Source organism: Olea europaea, chromosome 16 (assembly GCF_002742605.1).
Source record: "Olea europaea var. sylvestris chromosome 16, O_europaea_v1, whole genome shotgun sequence".
NCBI lineage: Eukaryota > Viridiplantae > Streptophyta > Magnoliopsida > Lamiales > Oleaceae > Olea > Olea europaea.
This window is the reverse complement of record NC_036252.1, coordinates 12425610-12447925: the sequence shown is the minus strand read 5'-3', so window position 1 is coordinate 12447925 and position 22316 is coordinate 12425610. Positions and strand designations below refer to the sequence as shown.

Below are 22316 nucleotides of genomic sequence, written 5' to 3'. Positions count from 1 at the left end.
ATAACAGAACAAGAAATAGAAAATTTAATTTCTAGATTAGAAAAGATGGAAATAATAGGAGAAAATGTTTTAAAATATTGGGAAAAAGACAAAATATTGTGTGAATTAAAAATTAAGAATCCAGAATATATAATTAAAACTAAGAACATAGAAGCAAAAAATCTAGATATAGAAGATTTTAAAACACATATAAAAGAACTCTTGGAATTAGGAGTAATTAGAAAATCAGATAGTCCTCATAGATCAGCAGCCTTTATAGTTAGAAAACATTCAGAAAATGTTAGAGGAAAAAGTAAAATGGTTATTAACTATAAAAGACTTAATGATAATACTATAGATGATACTTATAATATACCAGACAAGACAGTTTTAATAAATAAAATACAAGACTGTAAAATTTTTAGTAAATTTGATTTAAAGTCAGGATTTTGGCAAGTAAAAATGCATCTAGAAAGTATTAAGTGGACAGCTTTTACCTGCCCAGAAGGACATTTTGAATAGCTTGTAATGCCATTTGGAATTAAGAACGCACCAAGTATTTTCCAAAGAAAAATGGAAAGTATTTTTAATAAACACAGCAAGTTTGTAATAGTATATATAGATGATATTTTAGTTTTTAATAAAAATAAACAAGAACATAGAGGACATTTACAAATAGTATTTTCAGAATTTATTAAACATGGTTTAATAATTAGTAAAAAGAAAATGAATTTATTTAAAGAATTTATAGATTTCTTAGGAGTTAATATAGGCGAAGGTAAAATTAAGTTACAACCACATATTGCTAAGAAAGCTTTAAAATTTTCAGATAAATTAGAAGACTTAAAACAAATCCAAAAATTCTTAGGATTAATAAATTATGCTAGACCATTTATAAAAGATTTAGGAAAAATAGCAGGACCTTTATATGCAAAGACATCTCCTACATGACAAAGATTTTTTAATCAAGAAGACATAAAATTAGTCCAACAAATAAAAGAAAAAATAAAAACTCTACCAGAATTAGATATGCCTTTAGATTCAGAATATTTAACAGATGGAAGTATGATAGGATGGGGGCCATATTAATATGCAAACCCAATAAATACACTGATAAAAGTACAGAAAGAATTTGTAGATATAATAGTGGAAATTATAAGGAAAAAGGAAATTTAAGTAGCATAGATGCAGAATTATTAGCTATAAATTATGCACTAGATAGTTTTGAACTATTTATTATATCTAAGAAAGAAATAACTATAAGAACAGATTGTGTAGCCATAGTTTCTTTTGTTAATAAAATGAAAATAGACTAAAAAAGAAGTAGCAGAAGAAGATGGTTAAATTTTATAGATAGGATTACAAATACAGGAATTAATATAGAATTTGAGCATATTAAAGGTAGTGATAATAAGGCAGCAGATATACTAAGTAGAATAATAATAGATAGAAATTATTAAATTTATTTAACATAATTTCTTTACACAGATGACAAGACCAAGGCCTATAAGACCAGGAATTCCACCTGGGAATTCATTTGCATCAAGACTTTTACCACAGACTCCATTTAATCAGAACATACCAATGCTACAAGACAGATTAAGGTTTGGAAACCAAGAACTCATAGTATTTCCCAACAGTAATATTTCTTTTAAAATTTTACCTCATATTTCTTTATCTAAAGAAGAAAAATGCATTTTAGACAATTTATGAATTTCTTATAATAAGAATCCAAAAGATCAAAAATATTTTCTTGCATGTATGAATGCATTATCAGAACACTTTAGTCAGAACAAGCAAAGGTTTAAATTTTATGTTGTTATTAAGGGAAGAACTCCAGGAATTTTCCATTCTTGGTTAGAAGTTTTAGATTGTATTAAAAATTTTCCAGATCCTCTTTATAAAGGTTTTACAAATTTTCAAGAAGCACTAGACGTAGCAAGACAACAAATAGGAATAAATTTTTACTTATCTCCTTCTTTAAAAAACTACTCAGATCCTCCATTAGACTTCTCTCCAAGTAAAGACTAGAATATTTTCTGCCAACATTGTGAATGTATGCAGAGAAACTACAAAGTTATCAATGAAGCCAACCAGAATCTTTCATTAGAAAGAACCCAACTCCAAAAGTGGCCCAACTAGAAAAAGAGATTTTGAATTTAAAAGTCCATTATCCAACAGGTACTATGGAGCCCAAGAAGTCCATAACTAATCCAGTCCAAACGGTAGTTGGTAAAGACTTATCAAATCCGTTGAAAGTTGTGGACTTACCAAAAGCCCAACAGACTCGGGGGACTGTTGATTCCTCTACTAAATCAGACAATCAGACTCAGCAGACTGATAATTCTGCTACAAAAAAGGTAAAGAGATTTGGGATCTTTTAGGACAGCTCAATGGAAAATTTGATTACTTAGTAAAGAATAGTCCACCAGAACATTTTTCTTCAGAACACTTTTCAAATAATCCAGAACTTTCACAAGCCCAAGAAATTCAATCCAGTAAGGGAAAAGAAAAAATGGTAGTCCAAGATAGTCAAGAATGTTTATTCTCTCAAGAATTACAATATCCTAATCCAGATATCGCTTCTTTAGAAAAGATCTTTGAAAAAATTGAAGAACTCCAAAAACAATCTAAAAAAGATGAAGGGACTTCTTCTAGAAAAAAGAAAAATATTAAGAAGAAGAAAAATGATGAAGGATTGAAAGAACAAATAAGAGAAGTAGTTAACCAAGCATTTGAGACAATTTTAAAAAAGAGCCATGAAAAAGAAAAAGAAATTGCAGAATGTCCAGACCAGAAAGAAAAAAATGAAGCCAGTAATTCCAGACTCTCAGATGAAGATGAAGACCCACAAGAAGAAGGATACAATAATTCAGACAGTAGAATGTCATTTTCATCAGTTGCACGCCATAATCTTAGTACATGACCAGATCTTCAATAATTCAGAAAAGACAAATTTCGTCAGAAGAAAAGAAGAAAAAGGAGAAGATCCAAAAATCAAGATTAAAGACTTTTGGGGAAAGATGTCAGGAATTCTTTGAAAAAAAGAAAAGATTCTCCGACAAAAGAAATTTTTTTTCCAAAAATAGGAAAGACTTTTTAGACTTTCAGAAAAAGTTGGTGAAACTTTTGATAAAAAGAAAGATTCCCAACTGTATACTTTTAGAAATTTTTGCAAAAGTTGGAACTTTTCTTTCCACTTGTTAAATCTTGAATTGGCCAGAAGTTTCTCGGTGAAACGTGTGCCTTTTCCAAGGGTAGTATAGACTTTTTGCTCCCAAGAATTTTTCTATTTAAGGAATGAGTTTCATATGGTTGAGGCAGAAGTTTATAACATGTGTACTCTCTGCTATCCAAAAACCTTTTGAAATCTCTCATCCAGAAAAATTCTCAATCCAAAAAACATTGTACAGCTGAATCATCCTTGTAAAAATTTAAGATATTCTTATATTTCTTTAAGCTTATTATAGAACTTTAGGGACTTCCTGAAAGGGAAATCCTTAGTTGTAAATTTTTTAAAAGATGAATTTATAAATCCCTGATTTATGTTTTACTTTTTTGTTTATGTTTTTATGCTCATATTTTAAGTAAATATTTGTCATGTTTATCATTTCATCCTATGCATATAATAAAAGTATAACTTGATTTCTAGAAGTCATACTGTTTTTAGGTTAATCCTGAGTGACCCAAATGAATGAAAACTTTTGGCCGGAGTGAGCCTTTTAATGTTTTCTAGAGATGCTGGGGAAAGGGAAAAAATTAATCTAAGAATTTTATAAGGGAGTGCCACGGGTAACCTTATAAAAAGAAAAAAAAAAGGGGGGGATTATATATGATTCTTAAAGAAAGATTTATAGAAAACTAAGGAGAGTACTGAGTAGGATTAAAGTTATTAAAAGTTTAACAGTCATTTAAAACAGCCATATAAATCAGCATACCCCCCCCCCATTTGGTATCAGAGCAAAAAAGGAAGTAGTGATAGGGATAGGGAAAAAGTTTATCATATTAGAACTTACAGGTATTAGAAATAATAGACTAACATGTCAAGTAAAATAGATATTTGTGGTTATTTCGAAGAAGATAATATAGTTAGAACCTGGAGTAAAGATTTAACTGAGATTTTAGAAATATTTAAGGTTCTTAAATATTTACCTTTTGAATTAAGAGAAAATATAGTAAAAAGAGCATTAGTAGAAGAATACAGACATATTTTTATAACAGAGCATATTGATTACGATCTAGAACTCTGGATATCAATAGAAAGCTTGAATTTTTAGATTTAGAAATTCTAAGAAATACTAGTAAAAAAGTACAAACAGTTGATAATAATATAATCAAGTGTAATTTAGACAATAAGCATAAATTACATAGTTTATTTTCAGAAGACCCAAATCAGAATTGTACAGTAGACTTGATTATAAATTTATCAAGAAATTTAGAATTAGAAAATAAAAAGCAAAACAGTTATCTAGAAATTATAAAAGAAAACATTACAGTTAGAGATCAAGAGATTAAAAATATAAAAGAATTTTTAGATTATATTAAAAATCAAAATTCTAGTATTTTAGAAAAACTGGTTAAATTAGAAAAAATACCATCTAAGTTAGATTAATAGAAATAAAAAGAATTTTAGATTCCAATAAATCTAAAGAGATAGAAATAGGAACCATATCAAGTGTAGAAAAAGACCTAAAATCATTAACAAATACTTTAGAAAAATTAAGTTTTAAAGAAACAGGAAAAGAAAAGGTAACTAGGAAATTACCTAAAGAATATAAATTTCCAAGATGAATACCAATCCTTTCCTAGGAAGATCTAGAACAATAAATGAAGAAGCATCTACATCTAGAAATAGTACTTCAAGTATAAGTAGAAACATAATAGAAAGAGTTTTAAATAGACCAGTACAATATAATCAAAATATAGAAGAAATCATAGACCCTCAACAAGATTATCAAAGATTCCAGACTAATGGACTAAGAATCCTTAACCCAGAAATACTATATAATAGAGGAATTTTTGAAACAAGAACACAATTTTTTAGACATAGTAGAGAAGTATCTGTACAGTGTATAGGAAACCAAGTAAGAAAATTAAATTTAATATCGGAAGACTCTAAAAGAGAATTAAAAAAGAAAAAATTTTAGATTTATACATTTAGGACTAATAGTTATAGGGATAAAAGGATTAATGAGAAAAAATCTAGGATGTAAAGTGTTAGTTACTATATATGATGAAAGAATTAATAATATAGATAAAATTATGATCGTTAGTACAGAAGTAGATATGAATAATAATAATGGTATAATTTATTGCAATCCAGATTTTTTATTAACTATTAAAGATTTTTCAGATAAAATTAAAATAGGAATTCAAACAAAAGGATATGAAGAGGTTGAAAGTGAAGACAATTTACTAATTAGTATAGGATTTTTAGGAAGATGTTCAAATAATTCTCAGACAAAATACAAGATTTATATAGACAAAGTAGTAAATTTAATGAGTAGTAAAGGAATCAATATGGTTAAACCTAAAGAACACTCATCAGAACAATTAGCAGGATTAGAATGGGATATGGATAAGTTTTTAGAAAATCAAGAAACAATCATAGCACCACAGGAAGCATTAACTTATAAAGACATTCATGGAAGAACTAGTTTAAGATTTTTAGATTATAATCAAGTACAAAGACATAATGATTTTGAAGAAGAAACCAATCCTGAGGAAGAACAAAATGAACCATTCCAAAATCAAGTCCATATAGAATTAATAGATGAAGAATTTGATAGAATAATTTATCCAAAAGAATTAAGAATGAATTTAGATAATAAAGAATTATTAGAACTAGAAGACCAAATGTATCTTAACAAAATAATTACAGAATCTGAATACTTATATTATGATCAGGAACAGAATATAAGAATAGGAATTATTAAAGAAGATAATGACTCAGAAAATTCAGATTTTAGTTATATAAAAGAACTTATGGAAGATTCAAATACATATAGAACTTTTAGTGATACTCCTTTTGATAGAACAATTAAACATGAAACAATGGTTTATAGTGGAGGATTTCCTCCCAGAGGAGCCTATCATTTATATAATAATACAGAAGGAAAATACATAGCAAGAGGAAGTGAAAGACCTTTAGAAAAGAAAATAGAATTTCAATCAGACCATAAAGCACAAATTCTAAATATTACAGCACATGATCCACAGACATGGAATAATGTAATAGATGTATGGAAGAACACTATAATAGGACATTATATTAGAAATTTTCAAGAAATGGAAGCCTTAGATATGTATAGATATTTAGAAACATTTTTAGGAGAAAGTGTAAAAGTTATGTGGGAAGCATTTAAATTAGAAAAGAAACAAGAATTTGAACAATTAGTTAGTATGGGAAGTAATCCTTATAATTTTGTTGATAAAATACAAATATTAATAACAGGAGCAGATCCTAATTCAGGACATATGAGTATATAAAGAAAAGTTATGAGAGATTTAGAATAACTTAGTCTTTATAAATGGACTAAAGGAAGATATGTTAAGAACTTTTTAAATGAGTATCATTACTTAACTTCAATATCAGGAAATACATTTAATCAAGAAATAGGAAATAAATTATTTCATAAATTACCAGGACCTCTAGGATTAGAAATTACAGATAAATGGAATAACCTACCAGCAATAAAAGAAGAACCAGAAAAACAATGGAGCATAGGACAAAGAATACAACATGTAATAAGATGTTTAGAAGATAAATGTGTAGAATTACAAATTCAAAAACAATTTAAAAAGACAGACTATAAATTTTGTAAAGATATTTTTACCCCACAAACTTATGGAGCTTCTAGCTCAAGAAAAAATAAGTATAATAATAAGGATAGAAAGATAAAAGATCCTTTAAGAAAAGATACTTTATTAGAAAATCTAATAAAAGAAAACCATACTTAGATGAAAAAAGACATGTTAGAAAATTTAAACCAGAAAGAACTTATAAAAATAGATTTAGTTGTTATGTATGTAATAGTAATGAACATTTATCCAAAACTTGTCCAAAAAGAATAAATAATTATGATAAGAAGAGTACATTAATAGAATGCACTAATGAAGATCTAATACAATTAGATGAATATATCTCAGATAAAGAATCTATTTATAGTATTATATCAATAGAAGATAAAAATTTAGAAAAAAACAAAGAATCTGATTATGAAATAATAGATGAATTCTCTAATATAAGATTACAAGAAGAATCAGAATCAGAAGAAGAACTAAACTTAATGAACAATGTAATTATAGAATGTATACACAATTGGCAAAAATATAAAGGAGCAGATAATATAGCTTGTTACTTATGTAATTGGTACCCAGTAAGAAAGCTTAGAGCTAAATGTTTAGAATGTTATAAAGAAGCATGTATAAAATGCTTAGAAGAAAAGAATCTTATTGAAAAAGAAGAAAGCCTAGAAGAAATGCAAAAAATTATAATAAATAAGATAGAAATGTTAGAATACAACAATAAAGGCAAAACAATAGAAATAGAAGAACAAAGTCAAGGTATAGAATATAAAGAAAAAGAATATGTTCAAGTAATATGTAATCCAGAAAAACTTAAAAGTATTAAGGTAAAATGTTACATAAGAATAGGACAATACGAAATAAAATGTTTAGGTTTAATAGACTCAGGATGCAGTAATTGTATAATTAATAAAAAATTAATACCAAAACAATACATAACATATTCAGATAAACCAATAGAAGCACAGTAAATGGATGGAGAACTTTATACTTATACAGAATTATTACAATCAAATAGTAAAATTAGTTTTGAGACAAATTACGGTAGAAGTATAGAATATACTTTACCAAAAGAATCAGTTTGGGTTAGACCTTTAAATATTAAAGATACAGACTTTATTATAGGATTAAGTTTTTTATTAAAAGACAATAGAAGTGTTACAATTACTAAAGATTTCTTACATTTACAAAAACATACATTATTTACACCAACACAGATTACCTATTTTCCATCAGAGTGCGTAGAAAAGCGTGGTGGAAGTAGTAGTAATAACTGTAAGTGTGAAAAAGAAAGAGAATGTCAATTAATAGAAGAAGACAATTTAAAAAAAATAGATTTTGAAATTTTGAAAGAAGAAGAATTAGATAATTTAGAAAACATAGACTTTGGAACTATGCATATAACAAAAGCATAACTTGATTTTTAGAAGCCATACTGTTTTTAGGTTAATCCTGAGTGACCCAGATGAATGAAAACTTTTGATCGGAGTGAGCCTTTTGATGTTTTCTAGAGATGCTGGGGAAAGGGAAAAACTTAATCTAAGAATTATATATATATATATATATTAATAAAATATATAATTTGGATTAATTTTCTTTCGATCAATATAACTTGACATAAATAGTTCAAAATCATTTTTTTCGCAAGCCCAATTTATTTTATTTAACATGATCTATAAAACGGGTATAATATTTGCTATATTTCATCAACTTCTAAAAATACTTAAATATTCGATTCAAATAAGTTTACAATAAATTCTAAAAGTACTCATAAGCAAGGTAAATTTTTTATGCGAATAAGTGGGTTGAGTTTATCATTTAATGTTCGAACTTAATGTGATGACAAGACTAGACATAGATCATTCCATTTGCTAAATGACCAATATTAAGTTTAGGCCCCATATAAGAAAAATTCAGGGTATTACAACACATGGTCAGTTCAATACACTTCAAACGTAATAGTGTTATCTTTAATTATTTATGTGATAAGGACAAATCACAAATCTGAACAGTAAATCGATCAAAACTACAACCTTTTGGTACAAAATGCCAACCCTTATACATTGATTATGAACAAATTATTTATGATCAAAATATAAATTGGGTCACACAGTACTTCTCAACGCAAGTACTCAACTTATATTATCAAAAGTGTTCATAAGCATTTTAATTTGCATGTTCAATAACAAATAAATGCAACAAATAAATAAAATCACAATTTATTTATTATAAATTATTATTTTATCATAACAAAATATACTATAGAGCTACCACAATGACTTGATCGTACATATATTATCCAGCTGAGTTAACTCTACACCAACTAATCTACTTATTAATTTTTGTTTTTCCACTGAAGGCAAAAGACTAAGTTCTTAGAATATATAAGATCACGGAAGCCAATAAATCTATAATATTTTCATCTGACATGCCGTAAATATATTTTATTCCGTTTGAGATTCGATAATTAAGTATGAGTATAAATGACCATTTTGATATTCTAACTATTCTTACTAACTTAAGTACAGTTTTATTCAACGGTCATTAAACAATCACAAATGTCAAAGTATACCCATCGCTAAACACTGAATTCATATTTTAACTATTCAACAGAAAACATTTAGGTAGTCACTTTACCAATTTTTCATGGCGACGGATCTCGACACTAAATCATATTTTCCACTTCGCCATTCTCAAACTCCCAACTCACGGAGATATTTGACCATATATTGTTGAATCAAATAGCCATTAAAATCACGAAAAGATATATATAACAATGTCAAGGGATTTAGATGAAATTCACAACGACCAAGTGGAATTCAGTTCTCTGTACGGTCATGTTATGGAATTGAACTCGACACGTGGGTCGTTCAATACATTTTAAGTGTACTAGTGCCACATTTAACTAATTCTGTGATAAGAACAACTTACAAATTTGAATAGTGAATCGATTAACACTCAACTTTTTGCTACAAGGTGTCAACACTTATACATTAATTATGAACAAATTATTTATGATCAAATTATAAATAGTGTCACAATGTACTTCTTAACGCAAGACCCCATTTATATCATTACAAGTGATCACATGTACTTTAATTCGTATGTTCAATAATAAACAAATGTAATAAATAAATAAATCACAATTTATTTATTATAAATTATTATTTTATCATAGTAAAATATACTATATGAGCACATAACCCATCAAACACTTCTTTAGAAGTGGTACTTTCAAGATGAGGTGCTACATTTTGCTGTAATGTATTTTCGGTGTGATTGTCATCCTCTACGAATGACACCTTTTATGAACATTACCTCGATCAAAAGATACTCCCTACGAAGATACTTATTATGCCTAATAGATTTGGCAACCTGCAACATATACGCTTAATCAACTTTTCAGATTGCTTTTTTGACATAGGGTGACTACTTTTTAGCCTCGAATGGCTACTTTTCATCCTTTGGTCAGACATCCACAAGATTATGACAGCTGAGATTGGCATATATGAGCTTGACTATTGAGATGCTATGGTGAAGTCACATGTCAAGCATCAAATGGACATCACTTCTTCTCTTGGCCATAAATAGTAATGTTCAAAGGTAATCGCAGTTGGGTAATTCTCTAATCCCAGCAAAATTTCCTTTCACACATCTCTCTCGTACTCATTCTATCACATTCTAATAGTTGACTTGATCGTTGAAATGCAAATAGTTGTCAAACTTTTGTTGGGATAGTGACCTTTGCACCTAACGACGTGTTCTAGCGTGCAAGTGATACCTAGGTAGACAGGAAGGTAGTCGAGATCCTGTTGGCCACTTGATCAGATAAATTTTGAGGTCAACAGACATAACTTGCAGAAGGGTAGATAGTTGTGAAGAGTGATCTTTAGTCATTTGCAATTATCTTTGATGGACAAAAACTACTATTAGACTGCGTCATTTTTTCTTTTTGACTAGGTTGTTCTAGGTCTCCATAAGGGTGGATCTTCTACATCACCAAATATTGACTTCGTCAAAAGGCTTACAATATCTAGAGAGCGATATTGTAATCAAGAACTTAGCCTTGGGTAAGATCGTTGAGTGGGTGTAGCTCATTCAATTTAGGCCGTCCAAGGTGACGAGAGTGTTAAGCGGCCTAGGGGTTGCATAAGGTGGATAGGCTAAGGTGATGAGGTTAGTATTACGAGGCTATTCAAGGAGGTGAGATGGATTGGTTGAGGCTTGGTTTAGGTGATGGGGTGAATATTGAGCAGCTATTCAAGGTGGTGATGTGGAAGTGTAATTTCCAAAGGTAAGGCTTGAAGGCTCCACATGAGGTCGAGGTGTGACAATATTAAAGAGTATATTTACTTTCAAATTAATTTTGATTGAGAAATTATCATTATGTTGTATTGTGGGAAAACCCTAAACACAATGCAAAGGAAAACACACAACTTATTAGTCCCTGTTTGGCACAAATTAATATCTAGATTTTAATTTAATTATCAACCATTGGATATCAAACAAAACATGACATATGAGGAAAAACCAGTAGCAAGATTGGACCGCAGAATTCAGCAATTAAGAACAAAGGAAATTCCCTTAGTAAGAGTCCAATGGAGGAATCATAATGTCGAAGAATTGACTTGGGAGAGAGAAGAAGAAATCAAGACCAAGTATCCAGAACTTTTCAACTAAGTTCAAGGTAATTTCGAGGACGAAATTTTTTTTAAGGGGGGAGGAATGTAATACTCCGAAATTTTATGCTGATTTAAATTCCTTTAAGATGGCGATTTAACTTTCAATACTATTTTTGGCCATAAGAAAAGGGGACACCACCTTTGTAGTGGTTAATGTTAGAGGTAGCTAATGAGTACAAGCATGAGGTGTTAAATATTATGATACATGAAGTGATTATTAGTTAGTCGAAACTTAAGTCAAGTTTGAAATTGAATTATTTTATAGGTCACATAACTTTTCAATTACATATTTCATCAACTTTTATCAAAATCTACTAAAAATGTGATTTTAATTCTCATCAAACAAGGGCTAAAGAAATAAAAAAGCTAGCCTTTTGAGTCCTTAATCCTATTCTAGAAAAGAGCCTGTCTGACCACGTCAACATTGCCTTAAGTCCTCAAAGACTTCCACCTCCTTGTTTAGTCAACGAATATGAACGCAATGCTTGTTGGTCAATTGAAAATACAAGGTACCAAATTTTGATGGGTTACGATTTCTTGATATAATTTTAATTGGTAAATGATATGATTTCTTGAAAAGTGATCAAAAGTTAGAGACGAAAGCTGCAATATACCCAAGTCCTAAAAATCAAAGAATAATGTTACCTAACACCAGTAGTATTGGAGCATCAGTCTAGATGGCCATATTTGATAGATTCGATTAAGTAAATCATGTGACATTACATCTAAATGAATCTATTCACGCGATGCAATTTACAACAATAGTGTTAAATATGATTATTCAAACCAAAAGGGCCCCAGAAATAAAAGGATCTAATTAAAGAAATGAAAATGTCAAAATGTAGCTTTTGACTGCTTAATCATATTCTAGAAATAAGGTTGACTACATCAAACATTGCCTTTAATACTCAAAGACTTCCACCTCCTTGTTAGTTAATACTTAATACAGAGGAGGCAATTTCCTTACAATGAGAAGGGAAAGTGCGGTTGGTTCACGGGGTCTTTGCCTGCTATTGAACCTCCATGAATCATGGGATCAACTTTATTTAAAGTTTTAAAACTGCAGAAGCAGTCAATTTTCAAGTGTGAGAGCGTAAAATTACGAGAAACATAGCAACATTTCAAAAGAGTATGGCGAAGACGGAATCATGGAATTGGATTAAACAAACTTCACTGTCGAATTTATTGCTCAAACTGGTGAATGTAAGAAGTTGGATTTTGCATGCCAGTTGAATTTGACTGCATCATTCAAGAATAAGTGGCTGTGTTTAGTTACGATAGGATTAACGCGGTTTGGGAACACAAATTTTCCAACTAATGTTATTTATCATCATAGTCGAGTGTTGATTACTGTAATGTGGCATGGGCCGGTGCCACGATGTTCAATAAAGTTGGAATATAGTTTTATTCATTGAAGAATGTAACTGTGCCACCTAAACGGATGTTAATCACCAATGGTATACATAGAATCACAAATATTTGGATGAATATTGCTAATACAAGCGGTGCTTAGCACCACACATCGTAGTGTCTGACCACTATTTGCATTGTTCAATAAATAAAAAGGCATCACAATTTCGTTAGATAAAGTGTGAGTGATTTCATTCTCACTTAAATTGATGTTAAATATCACTGCACCATTTGGATAATTGATCTCAAAAACCAATATATTTGAGACATGCAATTCACTTTACAAGATTTATAAGTTTGTCAAGGTCCACCATGAATTTCAAAAGTATCCGGGTTGGACCCAATATTTAAGCCATTGTTTGGCAAAGCTTTTTGAAGATTTTAAGATAGTTAAATTTTATTTTCAACTACACATTTTATTGGAATAATAATCTTTATCTATTTCTTTAATCACACATTACATAGTACTCACAAACTTATAATTTCAAAAAGTATTGTCAAACAAGGACAAAATTTCATGAACATGAGCGAACCCCCTACTCATGTGGCACGGCAAGATTGTTAACTACGGATTTAAGGTCAAGTACACTAACGATGTCCAATATACAGGTATATTGCAAGCTTTCTACCCTAAATACATTGTGCGTTTACCTCGTGCCTTAGCTTGCAAGCCCTTGTGTATGGAAGGCTACCCTGAGATTGAGTATGACAAAATGAAGAGTATTTTATACAGATACTATCAATTGTATATACAAAACATTAATTAAAATACAAAAAACATGGTTTCCATCTTGAATTTGATTACTCCCAATTCAATAATCTAATGTTAACTTGCATTGTTATTGTTTTTCTACTTTTCTTTTTCAGCAGGATAACATCCACCAAAAGACAAATCACATTTTCACTTCAAAAAAATAAAAAAAAATCAATAGTAGAATTGTTTCATTTCATTAAATCGTACCCACAATATTCTAGTTTTGTTTTTTTCTAACTTAGATAGTCAGAATGCTCTACCTAAAAGTTTTTTTATTCTTAAGGTTGACGACATGGTCAACAATAAATTTCTAGCATATGGGGAGACAATTTTGCATAATTTGAATTGAGGACCAATTAGGGATGCACCTCACATAGTATTATTCTTAAATTTTAAATAATTAATAAATTGCGTATAAACCAATTAAAAAAATCAAGAATATATTTATAACCAATGAAAATCGAGAGTTTTGATTAATTGTTTCTTAATTAATTGCCGTAGTTACGAAGATACAGAAAAGTAGCTGCTTACCTTTCAACCTGAAGATTGACCAATTATATGGAATTCCATAGACCATTTCTATAAGAAAGATATTTGGAAAGAAAAATAAAAGAAATGTGATGTTGAAGCTCTCGAACGATGGTATTATGTTCAAATTGCAGCTGCACTCCTTTGATTGGGCATAAATGTGAACATTAATTTACATCATTCGATAGCGACAACATAATTGTCTATCTTTTGTTAGAATATTCTTGGGAGACGATAATTTCTTAGACAAGTCAGTTGCACGAGTAAAAATTGTACAAATCAGATCTCATTTGTAGAAAGAATGAATCAACTCATTTAGAACTAATATTATCTTTTAAAATTATGAGCGTGTTTGATACCCATTTTTTTGTAAAAATGCATTTTCGAATAGTAAATTGATGTGAAATGTGTGGTTGAAAACAATCTTTTTTATCCGAATAGTTTCGAATAGTTAATGAATCATATTAATTTATTTAAATAATTGAATCATATCATTTTCATTCATAGTCGTGTCTAATCGCACAATACACGATGTTCGTCCCAAAAAATCCTTCTCGAGACGCTGCTTGCAAAGTCACAACCAGAATTGAATGTTATTATAGTAGAGATGATGACATATTTGTAGTGAATTGGTTTAAGAAAACGGTGAAATACGTATCTGACGATATATTTTATTTTTCTATTTCTACTAGATATTTAAAAATAATTTTTCCTGTCAATAAACAATTTTTTAAGTAAAAACATCAAGAACGGAACTGAACCTGTAACGGGTTCCATTTATGAAATACTCAAATTGCAATTGGTAGTTTTGAGTATTGAAAAACCTGGATTGACTCACCCGATATTCAAGCTTTGTGAAAAAAACAAAATTAATTAAAGGAAAAAAAATTCTAGTGAATTCGAAAAATAGAAATAGTTAATTTGAGATGTAAATTTGTACTTGTAACCTGTTGAAGGCTTTGTTTGATTCTCTTTTTTAAAATATATATTTTTTAAATGGATTTTCAATCATATATTCTTTCAATAAAAAATTTATTTTTCATAAAATTTATTCTCAAGAATTATATTCCAAACTGGGCCACGTAGAATGAATATTAGAAGACTTGAATGCTGACACTGGAATGGCGATTTTTCACATTTGAATATTATCCGATAACATATAAAGAAAGAATCAAGAATGCATCGCATGATGCAGTCAAACTGAACTGTGCAGCACCGTATTGGTTTATATATATCCAGTTAATTGGACATTTTTCTGCTGAATTATTGATCACTCCTTGGTTAGGTTACAGAAAAAAACTCTCTTCCTGACTTCCTCTCAATCACTCAATTTTTTTATAATATCATGGCCGAAATGTCAGGAGCAAATGGATTGGTGGATGAGAAGCATATTCAAAATTCTCCAAACTGGTTACCCTTTATACAGAAGGTATGTACATACGTACGTTGTGTTTTTTTTCTTTTTTTAAATTTTAAAATTTTTTTTTTTATCTTGAAGACGATGAAGAAATCGATGCCTTCTTAATAAATGCTAGCTAGTAGGTTGTATAACTAACTGCTACTCGTAATTAATTATAACAATCTGATAGCTGATTATCTCAAAATATATGTAGGTAATTGCAGAGGGTTTTGGTACCTACTTCTTGATTTTTGCCGGTTGTGCCGCAGTGGTGGTGAACGCCGATAAGGATGAGGTGATAACCCAGCCGGGAATCGCAATAGTGTGGGGACTTGTCGTCATGGCTATGGTTTACTCAGTTGGCCATATTTCCGGTGCTCATTTTAATCCGGCTGTGACCATTGCTTTTGCCACCTGCAAGAGGTTCCCACTTAGACAGGTGAAGATGGTATATTCAACAGAATTATATGCATTGAACGAACGTGCTCTTGATTTCTTCGTGCTCATCCTGATAGGTACCGGCATATATTGCGGCACAAGTGATCGGAGCCACGCTAGCAAGCGGTACCCTGAGATTACTGTTCATGGGAAAACACGATCACTTTGCCGGAACACTTCCGACCGGCTCCGACTTGCAGTCTTTTGTTATGGAATTTATAATCACGTTCTACCTAATGTTTGTCATATCTGGAGTGGCTACAGACAACCGTGCTGTAATTCCTTCACCTTATTCTTGGTCTTTCGAAAGACAACATAGAGTTATCTACTTCATGTTTATAAATTCAAGAAAACCGGATTAGCAAGAGATCATGATGGTGATTTCATAATTTGAAAGGGGTTAAGACAAATGACATCATTTTGACAATGATATGTTTTTTTTTTATCTTGAAGACGATGAAGAAATCGATGCCTTCTTAATAAATGCTAGCTAGTAGGTTGTATAACTAACTGCTACTCGTAATTAATTATAACAATCTGATAGCTGATTATCTCAAAATATATGTAGGTAATTGCAGAGGGTTTTGGTACCTACTTCTTGATTTTTGCCGGTTGTGCCGCAGTGGTGGTGAACGCCGATAAGGAGGAGGTGATAACCCAGCCGGGAATCGCAATAGTGTGGGGACTTGTCGTCATGGCTATGGTTTACTCAGTTGGCCATATTTCCGGTGCTCATTTTAATCCGGCTGTGACCATTGCTTTTGCCACCTGCAAGAGGTTCCCACTTAGACAGGTGAAGATGGTATATTCAACAGAATTATATGCATTGAACGAACGTGCTCTTGATTTCTTCGTGCTCATCCTGATAGGTACCGGCATATATTGCGGCACAAGTGATCGGAGCCACGCTAGCAAGCGGTACCCTGAGATTACTGTTCATGGGAAAACACGATCACTTTGCCGGAACACTTCCGACCGGCTCCGACTTGCAGTCTTTTGTTATGGAATTTATAATCACGTTCTACCTAATGTTTGTCATATCTGGAGTGGCTACAGACAACCGTGCTGTAATTCCTTCACCTTATTCTTGGTCTTTCGAAAGACAACATAGAGTTATCTACTTCATGTTTATAAATTCAAGAAAACCGGATTAGCAAGAGATCATGATGGTGATTTCATAATTTGAAAGGGGTTAAGACAAATGACATCATTTTGACAATGATATGGATCTTTTTTATCAATCATTTTATGACCTTTCTTTTTTTTTAATTATTGTTCGTGCTGCCATGCAGATTGGAGAACTTTCGGGTTTAGCCATTGGAGCAACTATTTTACTTAACGTGATGTTTGCAGGGTAAATACTGTGCTCAATTGTCTTGCTATTCTTATATATATAGATACAAAACTGATCTCCTGCTCATGCCGATGGTTGAACATCTATCTCATGTCCACTATGGGTAGGAGATCAGTTCTACATAAAGATATTGTATTTGACGAAAGCGATTTCAAAAGTGTCAGACAAGCCATCAAGAAAAATAATAGACTTGTTCGGATAGTGATAATCATAATCTTGGGACGTTTTTTGAATTTGCGATCTGTTTCGAATTTTCAAAAATTGTTTTTTATGTTATAATTCTTCAATGTGGGCCTAATGGGTAGTTTTGATGGACAGGCCAGTATCTGGGGCTTCCATGAACCCAGTAAGGAGTTTAGGCCCAGCAATAGTGTCAAATCGTTACGAGGGAATATGGATATACATAGTAGGCCCGACTCTTGGGGCTATAGCGGGTGCTTGGGCCTATAATATCATCAGATTCACAGACAAACCTTTACGAGAAATCACCCAGACTGCTTCTTTCCTCAAGATCTTGGCCCGTAACAGGCCCAATTGATAACTTAGGTCCTATTTTCTGGATTAATTAGTATAGCTTGCTGTATTAGGTAAGAGAAAATTTCTTTCCCATTTTCTGGCTATGTGGCATTGTTATTTTACAAATTCAGTTGTGTTCTGAATGAAACCATTCATTCATCTAATAGGGGGTGAAGCAGGGAGTGAACAGAGTAAATCTGACCTCCATGAGCATTTTATCGAGCAAACTGCGACGGCTAGTTTTCCAATACTGCAATGCTTCACCTAGTGAATTATATTCTGACTTACACTTTTATCCAAGTATAAAGCGGTTAAAATCTGAATACTGAAAACAAAATTCAACAGAAGAAATGGATTCCTCCATAAGTAACAACTATTTCTAAGTTCCACATTGTTTATGCCTCGAAGATTTATCAACACATTGAGCACCCTCTCTTTATAAGCTAATGTGAAGGGTGAGTTCAATCCACGAGTTTGTGACAATGGTTTCTTAATAAAATTTATAGTGCAGTCACAGTAGTATTAAAGAAGTATGTTACTGTATAAGGATTTCATTCAGCAATGTGTCAAACATAAATGAACTGGCAAGCAAACTATAGACCAATTGAGAAAAATATGCATATATTGACTATATTTTTCCCCATGTTGGGCATTTTTACATCTAGACGTTTTCAAACATATTAAAAAACATGGATATTGAGATAATGATAATATACATATATGTCAAAGTACAGAAAGATACTTCTTGTGATCACTCTCACCATGATTAAATTAGCAACAAATGTGGTTTCTGCTGGACTGTTACCCCCGAACTGAGTGATCATTCTGTGAAGCACCATTGTTGGGAGAATCTTCCCTTAGTCTTATTCTTGGGATAATGAGAGTTTTGCAACAGAGAAGAGTAAAAAGCAACTCCATTGTAAAGAGAGTCAAGCTAATCCATACAGTTAATGTTTTCTTCCAATACCATATGAGTTTTTCCACCAAAGAAAGTTCTGACTCCAGGGATACAGATGATTCATATATTTCAGGAATACCAGCACCAAGAAGGAATTCAGCTCGTTACTCAATAACCACCTTTAAGCAGGCAGTTGGCAGGGTACCTTCAATAAATCCTCTGAGGTTTATGTCCAATTTCTGGGATTCTGATGTATAACCAGTTAAAATAGGAGCAACTTTTAGAAAAGTCAGCAAAAGGCGGATAGGCAGACTTCTAAATTGCAACATGCATGGACTCCTTAAGCTTGCAAGAGTTCTACCATCGGCAGCAAGGAAATCTACTCTAACCTTCAGTGGAGAAGGAAAAATGAATAAAGTATTGAATAATTAAAAACAGGTATCCAACCAATTCAACAAAGACTTATTCCTACATCTCGGGTCACATGATGCTATATCAAACTACTACATATCAAGCACAAAACATTCAGAAATCCAGAAGACACTGACCGATAGATTTCAGTAAAAGGTAAAAATGATGCCATAAAGTTTTCAAAGAAAAAAAAGGCAATTGCATTGTCATAAATGATGTTCTTACAGATATCATATTCTTCTCTTTCCAGATCATAGTTAGTAAAAAGAAAAAACTGTGAAATATAATGTTTTTTTACCTCTTCCAGTGTATAAGGCATAGGACAATATGGGTTATGCCTGTATGCAATACGATTGAGCAATAAAATTAGCACTAAGTCACAATTTGATCACTGCATTTACATTTCCTAAGGGTCAATGCAGTTGAATTTGAAGGATCAAACAAGGTATTTGATGAGGAAGCAAAAAAACTATGGCAAACACGAGAAAGACGAAGCCAAGTCAGTGGCATAACAGGTATCTCATGTGGGAAAAGCTGTATGGCTAGCTGTTTGCATGTGGAAACAGCCTATCCTGAGCACCACTGCAATGAGCTAATCCAAAAATGGCAAAATGAGTGGAAAACCTCTCTACTCACGGAAAGGAAACAACCTTCTCAAGGCATGGGGGAAAACTCGTATAATTCACAAAATTATAAGGTTCTATTATATCAGTTTGCGGACTGATAGGAATCACAGACTCAGAAATCTAAAACGCAGCAGAATAATAATTCTGAACTAAATGGAATTATACAAGCGAATATGTTGGACACAAGTGGAGGAGGAGAATTTGGCATTTTTCTAAAATTCCTTTAAAAAAAAAAAAAAATAGGGTTTGCCTTACAATTTTTTTAAGTTTATATTTTTGGATTGGACTTGTTTAATTGGAGTGGATTATTTATAGGCTTGATTTAATGTGCTTATGTTTAATTTGAACTCGCTTACTTTGAGAGGATAATTGTTAGGCTTGCTTTAATCTGGATTGGACTTTCTTCAGTTGAGTAGATTATTGTTAGGTTTGTTTTAATGTGTTGTGTATATGTTAGATTTGAGATCTAGCATGCATGATAACTTGGTTGTCTATATTGAGAAAGATGCATTTGATGCAGTTGAAAATGTGGACTTATCTATTTGGCAGATTACTAATATAGACATAATGTCACAACATAACGTAATGCAAAGGTCACCACAACACTAAGAACCACTGGTAATGACACATAATGCATACCTGAAAAATCCCAAGATCTTGGTTGTAGTCAGGCTCCGGCATCGTTAACAAAATGGTAACCTGCAACTTGTGGTTAGGAGGTATAACCCTCAGCTCACCAATCTTCCCAATTTCAGGGTTCTTCAAAAGATATGCATCCTGACTTGCCTCTGGGCATGCTATTATTGGTAGAAATGCGACCGGACTCTTCTCAGTGTAATCAAAGTTCAAACTTCCTTTCATTCTTATTGGCTCTTCCACCACCCTCCTAATAAGTAATGCACCGATCACAAATGCAGAAACCAACAATCCCATCAATACAACACAAACATAACCTGACCACAACAATCTCCAGCCACATTTCAAGCTCAAATTCCACATTGACTTGTGCTCTTTTAACCATTCATACACAGATGGAGACACGTTTTCGCATACAAAAGTCTGCATTCTAGTTATTTTTCGAATTAAATGCTGTCTAGAACGCCTTAAAACCCAAAAGGGATTAATAGCAAACAAGCATGAGTAATAAATTAACCAAATTGGAAGCATGAAAAAACCAACCATCAAATTAACTTGAAAGCCAATGTCTTTTATTACTATACCAGATAATAACAACAGAAGACTTGAATTGCATCACTGCTTTCCTGAAATTCGCCTCATCTCCAACAACAACAATCCTTTCATTGTTTGCATTCATAATTCCAGATACTTCACCATTTTTCTCTTTATCCTCTCGAGTTAAATTATTTTCCGAACTTCCCAAGCAGGGTTTGATCTCCACAGAACCAGAAGACTCCAAATTCTCAGAATTTTGAAATTGCCTCCCGCTTTCCTTAATTTCGCGTGATAGTCTTCGGTTTCTATTTCTGGCATTCGCGTAATTCTCCAAACTCACCAAAGAACCAGGCTTTGAGTACTCCACCGTGTCAATATCGGAGAATGGCCGATGATAACCAGACCGGCGGAGGAGGAGGAGGAGAGTCGACCTAGTTGAAGTTTTATTCGAATACGACAAGTAATCGTCGAATTCGATTTGTTCGGAAAAGGTTACGATACAGCCGTAAAATGGAAAATCATCAAGCGCATCGTGGTATTCTTCACCGCCGTCTCGTGCATTCAATTTCGAGTCCTCCGTTGAATGCATATATGTATATTTAATTCTATATACAATGCTTTGTGTATGTATACGCAGATATATGCATGGAGTAGAGTAGAATTAGGGCCTGACAAGAGTTGATTATAAACAAAAAGAGAGAAAATCAGAGATGATTGGAGTTGTACATTTGGCTATTGGAGTTGTGCTTCAACAGTGGGCAAACGACGGGACTATCTGAACCCCATTTGCCCCATAACGGCTTTTCAATTTTTTGCTGATGCGATTTACGGATTTAGTACTACGCCCGCCCAATTATTTCACGTACAGCGAAAGGAATGATAATTTTTGAAAAACATGTGGTTAAAAAAGAAAGAAATTTTTTTGAATTTACGTGTAATATTATTTTATTGAATAATGTATGATTGATAAGAAAAGATTAAAAAATGAATTATAATTTAATGGATAACAATGATGCCAAACGGGGCTTAATTTTCAACAAATATAACACTCAACTTCGAATTACTAATTCGGCAGTTACTATGCTCAAATAATCATTCAAAATCAATGAAACTTGCTCCTAACGGATAATTGCAGCAGTGGTCCCAAATATATTGCTTTTTTGCAAATTTTACATTAACCTTCACTTTATGCTACTCACAATTTCAAACCTTTTAAAAGTTAGCATTTGAAGTCCAAATGGATGATTTCCGTTAATTTGACCATTAGTTGACCCAATAAATTGATTTGACCAATTTTAAAAGGGCATGAATGGTAATTTTCAATTAAAATTAAAAAATAAA

The 22316-nt window shown here is 31.7% G+C and overlaps 2 protein-coding genes across 2 annotated transcripts; one reads left to right on the top strand and one right to left on the bottom strand.

Annotated features, from left to right (window-relative positions):
• The first annotated feature begins 15272 nt into the window (after window positions 1-15272).
• LOC111412149 (aquaporin NIP1-1-like) lies at window positions 15273-18037 on the top strand. Its single transcript, XM_023042939.1, has 5 exons — window positions 15273-15589; window positions 15774-15998; window positions 16075-16272; window positions 17290-17351; window positions 17670-18037. Exons 1-5 carry the CDS (start codon window positions 15506-15508, stop codon window positions 17887-17889), a joined length of 789 nt encoding a protein of 262 aa, XP_022898707.1. The 5' UTR covers window positions 15273-15505; the 3' UTR covers window positions 17890-18037.
• Window positions 18038-18483: 446 nt separating this feature from the next.
• Window positions 18484-21747, bottom strand: LOC111412148 (seipin-2-like). The gene is made up of 2 exons (XM_023042938.1): window positions 20442-21747; window positions 18484-19154 (listed from the first exon to the last, which is right to left on the bottom strand). The coding sequence occupies exons 1-2, from the start codon at window positions 20982-20984 to the stop codon at window positions 18930-18932; spliced, it is 768 nt and encodes a 255-aa protein (XP_022898706.1). The 5' UTR covers window positions 20985-21747; the 3' UTR covers window positions 18484-18929.
• Between the last annotated feature and the right edge of the window lie 569 nt (window positions 21748-22316).